General features: G+C 37.1%; 1 protein-coding gene across 1 annotated transcript in view; it reads left to right on the top strand.

Moving 5' to 3' along the window:
• Positions 1–13,405, top strand: part of CACNA2D3 (calcium voltage-gated channel auxiliary subunit alpha2delta 3) — a 383,158-nt gene that overhangs the window by 256,139 nt on the left and 113,614 nt on the right. The window contains exon 14 of the mRNA XM_059480385.1: positions 12,476–12,493. Coding sequence (XP_059336368.1) covers positions 12,476–12,493 — 18 coding nt within the window. The remainder of the gene's footprint in view (positions 1–12,475; positions 12,494–13,405) is intronic.

Genomic DNA, 13,405 nt, shown 5'->3' with positions numbered 1-13,405 from the left:
TTGCACTTGGAGGCTTTTATATAGAATTTATTTTTATCTTCCTGTGACATCAGGAAGCAGCTGTAATGCCACAGCAAAGCTGGGTCTTAAGCAGCTCTGCTCCCAGTGTGGTGCAAATAAGACAAGCATTAGGTTAAACAATTGAAGGGAAATCACAGGAGTGTTACATCTTGGCTTTTAGCTCTAAATTGACAAAAGATTCTCTTTTCTAGTATTTTATTATTTATATGATGAGATAACTTCAGTTTGACCTTGGTCTCTGTTCATCTTTTATCACTGGATGAAAGAGAGATTAAATATATAATTTTGAATCAGATTAGTTCCCACAGAAATATTGCTTCAAACAAAGTAAAGTCTCATCTCTTTTTGAAATATTCTCAGTATTTGATAAAGGATTATTTTACTACTTAGTTTTTTTATTTTAAATAATACTTCCAATGAAAACAAGTAAATTTTACCACGTTTAAGTGCTTTGACCCCTGTCTAACCTTCTCCCACATTTTCATTTACTACATGTTCTGATGTTTAAACTAAATTACAGTTGAAGAAATTGTCCTCCTTGATCATGATCTTTTTTTTTCAAAACATAACTGTTTCCCAATACCCATATCAGCTTCTTATTGGACAATATAATTATCTTTCCACTTCCTTTCCTGCAGAATCCTGTGACTATCCTGTCTTTTACTGTTTTTCTAAGGTCACTCTTGGTTTTGGGCTGTACTGATAGTTTGAATGTGGGTTTTCACCTTCTTCATATCACTGACTTCAACTCCACTTTTGCCACTGACCACTGCTGATATTGTTATCATGACCTGCCAATTTTAATAAATCACCAAAGTCCTGCCACAGTAGATGATGGATGATTACAGAATTAAATAACGATTCCTTCCTCATATAATTTATACTTAAAGTAATAGGTAAGAATGACCAGTTGCTTTAAAAGGGCAGAGAATGAAAGGACATAGTAAGACAGGGTAGGTCAGTGCAATAATTCATTACTGGTCATTCAAACAGTAGTGCCCCCTTCTACAGATTTCCCACACAAGTCTCTAGGTCTCAAGAATCATGGAATTCTTGCTTGTGTTTGGTTAAACTTGATTTGAGGGAATTCCATTAGGCAGAAATGTTTTGTAATATCCACTCTAAACCTTCCCAGGTGCAACTTGAGGCTGCTTCCTCTTGTCCTGTCACTTGTTACACCTGGGAGAAGAGATGACCCCCACCTGGTACAATCTCCTTTCAGAGCCATAAGCTCCCCCTGAGCCTCCTTTTCTCCAGGCTAAACACCCCAGCCAGTCCCAAGGAGGTTTGTGCTCCAGCCCCTTCGCAGCTCCCTTGCCCTTCTCTGGACACACTCCAGCCCCTCAATGTCTTTGTGTAGTGAGGGGCCCAAAACTGATCCCAGGATTTGAGCTGTGGCCTCAGCAGTGCCCAGTACAGGGGGACAATCACTGCCCTGGTCCTGCTGGCCACACTGTCACTGATACTGCCAGGATGCCACTGGCCTTCTTGGCCACCTGGGCTCAGCTTCACCTCCTTTTGACTTACAACCCAGTGTCCTTTTCCACTGAGCAGCTTTCCAGCCACTCTGCCCCCAGGCCTGGAGTGCTGTGTGGGGCTGTTGTAACCCAAAGGCAGGGATCCATCTTTACCTTGTTGAACCTCACACCACTGGCCTTGGCCCATGGATCCAGCCTGCCCAGATCCCTCTGCAGGGCCCTGCTACCTTCCAGCAGATCAACACTCCCACCTAACTTGGAGCCATCTGCAAATGCACTGAGTGTGCCCTCCATCCCCTCACCCAGAGCATTGATGAAGACATTAAACAAGAGTGGCCCTAGCTCTGATCCCAGGGGAGCAGCACTAGTGACCAGCTCCAGCTGGATGTAACTCCATTCCCCACCACTCTCTGGGCCCAGTCACCCTCTGGGCCAGTTCTTTACCCAGCAAATGTGCACCTTTCCAAGCCATGAGCAGCCTGCTCCTCCAGGAGAATGCTGTGGGAAACTGTGTCAAAGGCTTTCCCTCCCTGATTCTTGCTCTAGACAGGTGTGATGTTTTGTAACTTGCAGTCAACTGGGTCCTACCTGGTTAGCCAGAACTGCTGATGAATAATTCAAACTGTCTTCTGAGATGAAAGCTGAGTGGATGTGTTTGAAAAAAAATCCATAGAATTACAAATGTCAGTAGGTTTCACCTGCTGGATGTTCTCCCACCAGTTACTGTGTACAAATGACAAAGCATTGCTCTGCTTTTGAATTTGATTAACAGGAGTATTCATGCCAAAAGGGTATTGGTCCCATTTGCAGACACCTGCACATTGGAGATAGAGCAGCTTGGGACCATTTCCAGCTGGGTTCTGCCAATGACTTACAGTGCCTTTGACTAAGAGGATGCTTTGCTTTTCCACCTTATTTCACGAGGAATTTTCTAGTTTTGTTGTGACACAGAAATAAGATCAAAAGTTGATGAGACACTAACTAGAGAAATAATTTTATTCTACATCCCTACATGCCATGGTGAATCCAGCATTTAGGAGGACAGGTCTATCCTGAGTGGAAATTACTTAAAGGCATTCACAACTGATAACTGCCCATCTTTTGTTTTACTGCCTCTACGCTGAGTGAAATTGAGATAATTAAAAGGAAATTGTAGGTATTTTGTCAGATATATTATCTTTTTCTGGTGTGTTCTTGTCTTTAGTTTTCACATAACATATTTTTAGGGTAAATGATAATGTAGGAAAGCAATGAATTTAGTATAATGTACTAAATCCCATCCTTTGATCTCATATTTATCATTCCTTGACTTTCTGGAAGGAACAGGGCAGTGAAGATGAAATGTAATTTATCTGCACTGCTGGAGTAAAAACCTGTAATAATAAGAAACGCTTATTAAATTATTGGAACTATTTGAGCTTTGCTGCAGTGGCAGAATTCAGTGCAAAAAGGAGAATAGAGAATAAATGGAAATAATCTCTTTTGTCTATTGTTCTGCAGATATAGAAGTCTTTAGTTATTTATAGCTCTTTTTGTATTATGAGGAGTTTTTGCATACAACCCAGTCATATATGCACAATAAGCAGAAACATAGAAGTTTGTGTTTATCACAACCATTATGTGATTATGACTTTCTTAGCAGTTGGTTATTTGCAGAGAAATTATTCAGAAATATACTCCATTCTATAAGGAATAACAGGATATTTCTCACTGATGCTCTTGCTTCTTGACAACCAGGTGTCTGGCCTTAGTCCAGACCAGTGTATTTTGTCAGATCAGCTCTTTCCAAGCAGGAATTCCCATGAAAGATTAGTTTAAAGATGATCTATCCAGTTGTTAAATGACCTTCAGCAACATCAGTGCCATCAGGAGAAAGTTTAGAACCCATCCTGTAATATGAAGAGTCCATAAATACTCCATGGCTGTTTCAATGAAGTGTAGCTGTAAAATCTCAATGTGAAACTAGAATGGTGAGATGCATTAGCTTTGTGCTTCTTAGTAGGGTACAAAGGCAGAATCTGGTCCTCAAAGCAGAGCTAGTGACCAGGATGCAGCATTGATGATGCTATTTTATTTATGATGGCAGCATTAACCGTGTCTGTAATAACAACCTCCACACAAGATGATAGAAGAATTTATAGAAAAAAGAATCTATTTATATATTAGGAGCTTTTCCAACCAAGAGATTACACAACATTAAATGATGGAGTTTTTTAAGATTTTTTTTTAATGCTTTGTTTTATCATATAGTTTAAAAACAATGCTTTTAGCAGTTAGAGACTTAAACCTGCCTTCTGATCTTGTATATCTTTGTTAGCTAATAAAATCAGTTGCTTTGCTTAGGCATGTGAACCTGAAACTGCATGGTCCTAATTTGAAACCACATGGTGGTCACCTTGCTATTAGAGCATAGTGTTTTAGCATAATGTTAATTTATTTCCAAAACACACATTGGGCATTTGATTCCCAATTTTTATACAAAACCTGGAAAAAAATTTAATGGAGATTTGTTCCTGGTTTCTGGGAGCATCCCTCTTCCCTGATAAAGCAGAACAGCACATTTTAACATCCACCTGAGCTCATTGCCTGGCTTTCATGTAGTATTTTTATGCAGTTTTTTGCACATTCTTTTCCTTGTTTTTCTTTATGCTTCATCTGAACTTTTTCAGATGTGACTTGAGATGGACTCGTCAGTATTTTGCCCTTTCAGAGGCAAATTGACAAATGAGAAAAAAGATTATTTGAAAGGGAATGAAGCTTTTTGAAAGGTTTGAAGCCTCTCATTTAATTGTTGTGCATAAACTGCATTTCCTGCTGGTTTCTGGTGCCCTTGAATTATTATAATATCTTTGGATTTCTTCTTCTCAGCAAATGAAATGATCCTAATAGTTTTGTGCAGCCCTTCTTCCTTTGAAATTGTCTCCTGTTGAGTTTGTCAGCTGAAATGACCTTATGAGCGTGTGGTTCCATCTTGTTCTGCCCTGCAGCCTCCTGCTCCTCACAGAGCAGTTCTGGGCCATTGCTCACTGACATTGCCTCCAAGGTGTTTTGTGCCAGCTAAACACATAATCTGTGCAACATTTCTGCTCGTTCAGAGGCAATTAATGGGGGAGAGAAAATACCCAATAAAATACAATAATTATTCTGAATGTGTTTGTTAGGCAGCTAAAGCAGTTTGTTCCCTCGAAAAATGATCCAGTGTTTCCATTCTAAAAGATAATTGGTTCCAGCACTTAGAGCCTTGTGTACTGGTTCCAGTCTTTGCATCAAACTTCTAGAATCAAAAAGTTAATTTCAAAACATTTTTGGAAGGACTTGTCTTGAACCAAGAGAAAGAGTAAGTTCCATTAATTACAACCTCCCCTCCTCCAAACACAGCTCCATTTTCCTTTGCTTTGATATTCCTAGAACCTTTTGCAGCACAAATTCATTTCTTACAAGATCAACTTAGTCCTCTAGTTAGCAAAAGCAGATAGATTAATTGTATACACAGCCTTATTGATGATTTTCTTCCTTCTGCTTGATTTTTCTTGTTGTGTAAGCTGAATTTCAGACATTTGAAATCAATCAGTTATTTTTCTACTTTTCTTCATGTGTTGTGTGCTAAACATTTCACAGTAGTTTTGCAGGTGCCTTGTTTTGCACTGGTATTAGCTAAAGCTAATTGTTTTTTCAATTCGAAGTTCATTGATTTCATTACAAAGTAAAAAAAAAAAAAATCAAAAACTGCCTCAATAAGAAGCTTAAATGAAGATAAAGGAAAGCAAAATCATTTTGAATTAAATTGTGTAAATAAGTCCTGTCAGTCCTCTGATATTAGGGGAGTTTTTTTACAGAATCCATTTTTTTTTTTTATTCTTAACCCTGAATTATGTGTGACACAAAATTATGTGTGAACTTTACAATGGGTCAATTTTGTCTTTGTACCTGTAAATAATGTCCCCTGCAATAAGAAATTGTTTGCTTCTACAGGAAACTGCTTGACATAAGTAACTTCCTATCTGTTTGTTCATTGCACATTTTGTGGTCATAGTCCAAAATGCTGGGAATTTGAAATGATGCCATTTGCATGTAAATGTCAGCAAAAGATTCTTCTTTATTAAATGCAAGATCCACGAGGTAAAACTGTCTGGTATGAATTGTGCTTAATTCCAACTTGGCTTTAAAGTTATAAAAGCCTTTTGTCACTGTAAAAAGCTTCACTCCTGTGAGGCTGTGAACTCCATACAGCAAAGGAGAAATTATCTTGGGTTTCTAAGAGCCCTAAAAGGTCCAGATGATTTGTGACAGTAGGGGAGAAGGACAGAGCAATGGAATGGAAAATGAGCCTGGATGCAGCTTCCACTGCTTCTGGCTGAGCAGTGCTCTGGACACACAAGAAATGGCATTACTTTATGAAAAAAGATGGGGAAAAACCAGTGGTTTGGCATAATTCAACTATACATGTTCTTATAGATATTCCCTTCTTGGGCTGTGCTGGATGATTGCAAAACAGACCACAGAGCATCACGTCTCTTCTACAAGTACAATCCCATTTTGTACAATCACAGTGACATGCTAAAAATCACAAACACAATTAGTAAACTTGATTTTTTAGAAGACATTCTGCTTTGCTTTACACATTCATTAGATGAGCACACTTTCATCTATCTTCAGAAAGATGATCTTCTTTCATCTTCAGATGTTGGTCTTACATTGATATGTAGAGCAAGTGAGAATTAATACAGTGCAAGATCAAAACCCCACTAAACTCATTGCAGGATCCTCATTGACTCTAATGGTTATTGTGTGAGACTTGCTTGGGTTGCCTTTGATTTTACTGTGAGAGAAAGAGGATGTGTGACTGGCTTCTAAGAGGATTTATGATCAAGGATTGATTTTTTTGTTTCTAGGAGGACTGTCAAAGAACCTGTCTTTTTTTCCAAATGTGGAAGGGCCTTTATGTGAGATGAACAAATGAATATGTGTATTTGCACTCATTTTCTGAGGCTGATTCCTTTTCTCTTCCTTGTCTTCCTCCCTTTCTTTTTTTGTAAGAGATAAAAAGATTAGACAATAGATGTACAAATTTTAATGTAAATTGTATCACTTAGTATCAGTGATGTGTATCTTACAACCACAAGTTTTCTTTGGAGTTGTCTATATTAAAAAAATTATTCAAATTCCATGCATCAACGTTTGTACAGTTTTTAATTAGGAAGGATAGATCTTCTACATTGTAGATAGGAGAGTAGTTGTTATCAGTAATTTCTATAGGGAATTATAAATCTAGTAATGTTTATACAGAATATATGTTTGCACATTTAAGCAGAATTAACTGTGGACAAATATTTCATGCTTAGAAGTATTTAGTTATTGGTGTAATAATGAAAATAGGACTCACTCCCTTTACACACAAGCATGAGGCCAAAATTTTGACCATGGTGTGTGGAATGCTTGTGAATTGTCTGATTCATTAATTGTTTCTGATGCTTTGATTTGTTGTCCTGTGGCTTATCTGTACAATTAGCATAATTCTTTAAAAAATATTTTTTAATAAAGTTTTAACCAAACTTTGCATTTAAAGTAATCAATTGGATTAGTGTAAGTATAATCTTTCCTGTAAATATTTTGCATTCATTAAAAAGAGGACATTTAGTTTATACAAGTAATATAATCACAGCCACAGACTCACAGAATATATGAGTATGGATTTTTTTTCTGTTAATTTCGCCATGAAGTTCAGAGAGCAGATGCAGACAGATATAACTTTAATAACTTCTTTAAAAGTTGAGAACATTTAGATCCTTTTTTGTGCTGATTCTCATTTTAAAAACAAGATTCCTAGATTCCTAGACTGCTGTAGGAATTCTTCAGTCATTTGCATTAATAAGGAATTAATGTATTTTAGAAAAGGTATGAAACCTTCAAAGAGTGGAGCCATTTTATTACAAAGTTCTTAAGTCTATGTATTTTTTCTTGCTATTTCTTAATTCCAATTCAATGCCTTTACAGCTCCTCTGTGTTCTCTTTTTCATATTTCACAGAAGCTAAATTCTTTCCTTTCTGTCATCTATAGGAACTCTTTTTAAAGAGAGAACTAGAATTGTAAGTTTTATCTTTGTTTTATGACTCTCTTCTCCATAGCAACATTTAAATTTACTTTGATGAGTGTACTTTGCATGCAGAGCACAATCTATCCTTGACTAAAATGCTGTAGTTACTGAAAAATATGTGGTAGCACAGTTAAACAATTATGTGAGCAATGAAGGATTGGTCTTAAATCCCTTGAAAAATCAAGTACATTTCCTTAGAGATGTTGGCCTAGTAAGCTGCAGGTTAATGTCACTCTTCTAATATTTATACTGAAATTTTAATGTCAGGAACATCCCAGTAGGAGGCTAAATTTTATTTCTTCCTCTGTGTGTGCATATCATTTTGTATGATGCCTGTAGTACTTAGATGGGGGAATAAGTGCATAGATTACAAAAAATTATCAAAATCATAATATTTAAATGCTATATTTAATAGTAGCTGAATAAGTAGATTTTAAAGCAGAAAGTTTACATTTTCTGCTCAAAACTGAGAACTGGAATATTCTTTCTATTCTTCCCCAAGTTTTTGCTATTTATGGGAAGAGCTGAGGAAACCTGCTAGCAATGTATTAAATGCTTTGCTTTTTCTCCATGTCTTTCCTGAAAATCTATTTTTGAAAAGTAAAAGTTCTAAGCCATACATCCCATGTCAAATAAAGAGTCAGCATGTGACACAGATGGGATGAACATGAACATTAGAAATATCATATATTTAGCAATGCATTAAGGTTAAATTTAGTGCAGCTCAGAAGGTATTTATAGAAATCCCTCTTTTATCAAAACCATATCCAGACTTGCTGATTATTTACTGACATGTTTGCAGTTACTTCCTATTGATTTGTATTATATCTGATTTTGGAGCAATCAAGTCAGTGGGGCTGTTTTACTGTGACTGGTGACTTTTAAAAACTTGGCAGGGAGGACTGTGGAAATAAGGTCAGTGAATGTAAAATAAGAGTTTTTACTTATTTTTCAAAGGTTTGAATAGTTTCAGTTGAAATAGTATACTTTTTATAACAACTCCATTAAATCATTAGAAAAAATAGAAATGGAACATTAAAATCATAATGATACATGTTATTTTTATTTCATTGGTAATATAAGCTGTGGGTTTTGATGTAGTAAGAAACTACTGAGTATAATTTACTCAGTAGTAAATTACTCAGAAGATTTTTTGCTCTTCTTCAAACAAACATAAGGCTGAATTCCCATCCCACAGCACAATAACGCTATAATTCTACTGTGTTTTCCTTTAAAACTTCTAAATTTGGTGTCTTGGAAATCTAGGACATGCAGCTACATAATATTTTGAGTAAATTGTTGAAGAAGATCTAAAATATTTTAACCTTTTTCTTTTCAATTATCATGAAATCATTTACAAAATCAGTCTTTATGAACTTCTTTTGATAAGGGTGAAAAGACATACCCTTTTATGAGGTACTTATCAGAACTACTGTCCTATAACTTATTCCTCCTGCTCTAAAGACAGCATTTCAGATTTCTGGGGTTTTTTTTGGATCAGTCATATTGGTCTCACAAGTATCTGATCCATAAAATAGTGCAAAGTCTGTGGTGGTGGATCCCTTGGCCTGTCTTGGGGTTTTTACCACATTATTAGTGTCTAATTAGAATTCTTCTGCTAATACCAAACACATTTCCATGAAGGGCTCCAAACAATACTAGATTATTTGCAAATGTGGAAAGCATGACAGTGTGTGCAACATCAGTATTGAGAAACCTCCTGCAATTATTTATTCTGCTCTACATTGTGTGACAGGACCCCAGGTTGACCTGAATTTAGACATGGAATTCTCAACATGTCTTACTGGCATAAAGCAAATTGTCATCCTCAGGGGGCCTCCAGTTTCTGAGAGTAATTTTTTATTTGTAATACAAAATAGCATAAGAAAATGTATTTAGCAAAGAATTTTTTTTTCTGGTTAAAAGGAGTTTGAAAACAAATCCCACTACTTTTTTTACCTGTGTTCTTGCAACGCTCCATGCTTTTGTCTTGCTCTTTAATCTAAGAAATTTTTTTAGGTTGCGGCAAAAATCTGCATATTTCCATCAAGATCCTTAAGTCTGCTCTTTTAAATCAGAAAATTTTCTTAGGTTTCCCCTGGAGCTTACAGGTTTGCAGGCTCCTGTCTCTGCTGTACCTGGCAGCACAGCAAAGGTCTCTTCCTAAGCAGATTTGTGGGGCAAGGTCCAATTTCCTTCAGACAGCTCCTCCTGAGCCACAGCTGGGTGAACCGGGAGCCAGCAAAGGGCCAGGTGTCCTCCCTGCACTCCAGCCACAATAATTTTAGCAAAACTTTCTTTACCCTGGTGTCAAACTAGGTACAAGTAAAACAGATCTATGTTATGTGCATTGTCTGGGGACAAGCGCCTGAGGGAGGGAGAGACACCAATGGAAGACAAACAGGAGCAGGAGGTGCTTTGGTGTGGCTGGAGCTGAATGAAACCATCAAAAGGGCACAGTTTGCCGGGGGGGGGAGGTAGAATAGAAATACCTGCAGTGCTGGAGGGCCAGGGAAAGATCACACAGTTTGCTGCAAAGCTGCCTCTTGGCAGGGAGTGAAGCAAAGCACAGTCAGAGGCACCTGCTGGCTCTTACACACAGACAGGCAGCTCTTACACTGCTCGATAAAGGGTCAGACCAGAGGACTATTGCTATTATTGTTAGGAAAATAATTTGTTTCCTGTGGCCTCCCAGAAGGGTAATGTCAGACAAAACTCCACAGTTTATTTCAAAGGAATACGTAGCAAATATTGAAAAACTGAATAAACTGAATTGCTGACATACAGGACCTTGTAACAGCCTAGTCTCAATTCAGCAATAGGATGAATATTTATATGATGGGAATAAGGACTTTTTTTTTAATTGTCCTTTGGTTTTATATTGAGGAAAGACCTTGAAACCTGGATTTTTAAGCTTAGATGAAATGTGTCAAGAATTCCAGCCCTGGAAAAAGCATGATCTGCTGACTTTATTATTCTTAATCATTGTGACTACTAATATTTCAGAGAATGTTCTTGATTATATAAAAGCTTATAAATGGACTAACTGAATTCAGCAGCAGATAATAAAGAACTCTAGTTTGTAAATGCTTATTAATGTGCTTATGAAAATTATCTGAGTAAAAGCAGTAGGGGTCACTTTGTATTCAGAAGTGTGAGGCATCTAGTTTGTGTGGTAGCTCTTAATAGGAAATCCTCACTTCAATCCATCTGACTGTAACTCTCTCACTTGGCAAAACTTGACCAAACTGCATGTACCTGTCTGTATTTGGCAAATTAAAAAAAAAGAAAATCATATTGCAAATTTCTCCTCTTGTTTGAATGTAAAAAAGAAAAAGTTTCCACTTGTCAGAGTCAAAGTAATTAACAAGTCAAAAACTAAGAAGTAGTTAAACTTTCAGAAAGCTTTAAACTGCTCTAACCTGTTATACAGGATTTAGGTCGTGTGTTTACGATTCACAGATATCTGCAATTTCTGCAGCAACCCTTTTATAGTGTTCAATATAGTAAGTTATTTTAAAAAAAGGCTTTTTTTTTGAAACACATACAAGTCATACTTTAATATGATCCTGGTTTTTATTTTCATATTGGATCACTGCTGTTTTAGGATTAAAGAATTTTACTTGTAGCAATTCTTCCTGCCATGAATTTTGTTACATTTTATGTTGTGGAAACAGAAATTGTGGCTGTTTGCTCCAGTATTTGGGAATTAGACATCATGTGACAGTTCTCTTTCGTGAGATGTACCATGTGGATATTTGCTTTTAACAGAGGACTGCGTTCAAGTTTGGTGTTTTTCTCTCTATTTGTTTTCATTCAGAGGAAGGGCAAAAGGTCAGTCAGAAGCTCACTAGAGATCTTGAAGGTCTTTTTGCATTTGGCTTCGATTCACCTGCCTGTTTTCTTGTTCAGATGATGCCTTTAAAAACAAAATTTGAGTTGGACAAACAAATTTTCTGAGGAGGTACACTTAGCACAAGGCTAAAGTGCTACATGAGTGAATTTCTCCACAAGTATGGAGTAAGAGGAGAAGAATTCAGAAAAAGGGAAAACTGTATTGTGCCTGTAACAGTTTGGTTTTCTGACTTCCTCTGTTAGAATGGGTTTTCTTTTTTCTGAAGTGAAAACAGAACCCATCTTTCAACTCTTGATAAATAAGGTTTTTAAATGTGATGGAGTCTGCTGCCTGCTCTCAATGCCTTTATCTGTGAGTTGTTGCTTACAGTAAATACTGTGCACACAACCAGGTATGGCTACTCTTGTCTGATAACATCTGTGTGGTACAAATATGCATATATGCATAAACATTTCCATTTGATTTGCATATATGCAGATATAATCATACTTGTGTTTACAGCACAGAAATGTATTGTTCAATGCATATCTTATTGTATATTCTGCATGTATTGGAATCTGTTTGCATAAGCACTTACTAACTTTCTATTCCCATTTTGTTTTTCTTTCCTCTGTCATGGAGGATACAACCTTCTACTTTAATATGATGATCTCCTCTTAATGTCAGTTTCATTTAAAACTAAAACTCTCTATGTTGAATTATATTTGTGTACAGGAAGATGGAATTACTTCACAGTTCAGGTGTGATACCATATCTGATGAGAAAACAATCCTTTTCTTGGTGTGGTAGTATTTAACAAATGTCATGGTGCTTTTGTGATACCTTGTAGAGAAGCTGCCAAATCATAGTCAGTTAATAAGCCCTCAATAAGTTGAATCAATTGGCAATGTAAACCTAGTTCCTCTAGTTTCTTTCCTTTACACTTTGTTTTATACTGTGTTTATGCTTTTATTATTACAGCAGCTAAAGTGCCTGTTCAGATTAATTTAATGTATAATTGCTTGTTCTGTTTTGTTGTTTTCCAGCTCCCTCAGGCACAAAAGGTAAAATATTTTAATCAAATCCTAGTCATTCCAAGTAGTCACCAGTGCTTCACCAGTGTTTCCATGGTGGTGTGGGTGTGGTACAGGCGGTGATCAGTGAAACTCTTCACTGTCACGGGGCTCTGAGCTGGCCCCAGGAGGGTGCCTGGCTTTGAGCCCAGCTGAGGCACCTGCTGAAAGCAGCTCTTCAAACACATCAGCTGTTTAACATGCCAGGCATCCAGCAGCCTTCAACTTGCAAACAACAGGGAGGCTGTTTTATCAGCAATTTGAAATAATAGTAGGGATTAAAAAAAAAACCCCAACCCACTCCGTTACTCCATGTGAAACTTTTCTGGGTCTGTTGTAGAGACTGCAGAACCCATGGCACAGCTGGAACCCTTTCACTGCTCCCCACTGTATGTACCAACACACCCCTGAACACATTCAGCATTTGACTTCTCTAGCAGGTTGCATAATTTCCATACAATGTGCTCTTGCCTTTAAACCACTTCTGCATCGATATGGTGTCACCAGAGCCAGGACAGCGCAGCCACTGTGGCAGAGCTAACAATTCCTTGATGCCTGTTGCATCATCCTTGTGCATTTCACAAATATAATCAAGGCTTCCAGAAACTAGAAAATCTAGGTGATCTTTTGTGCTTTTGGTAAAAAAGTATTAAAATGATAAAAAGGAATAGAATATGCTGGGCAATTGCAACACTCACTTGTCCAAGTAATTCTTATTGTTCTTGGTAAAGCACCTTCAATAAGAAATGTCACAGCAATTAGTCAGTTTGACATCACTGTCAGTAACATTCATGGATGATGATGAAAGTTCCGTTTTTAATGAAAGCTATAAGTGAAGTGATCTTTCACTTAATAGCTTCTGAAGAATGGTGAGGGCATCCACAGAACTTAGAACTTCACTAA

The sequence above is a fragment of the Ammospiza nelsoni genome, chromosome 11 (genome assembly GCF_027579445.1).
Source record: "Ammospiza nelsoni isolate bAmmNel1 chromosome 11, bAmmNel1.pri, whole genome shotgun sequence".
NCBI classification, from domain to species: domain Eukaryota; kingdom Metazoa; phylum Chordata; class Aves; order Passeriformes; family Passerellidae; genus Ammospiza; species Ammospiza nelsoni.
This window is presented reverse-complemented; position numbering and strand designations above follow the sequence as displayed.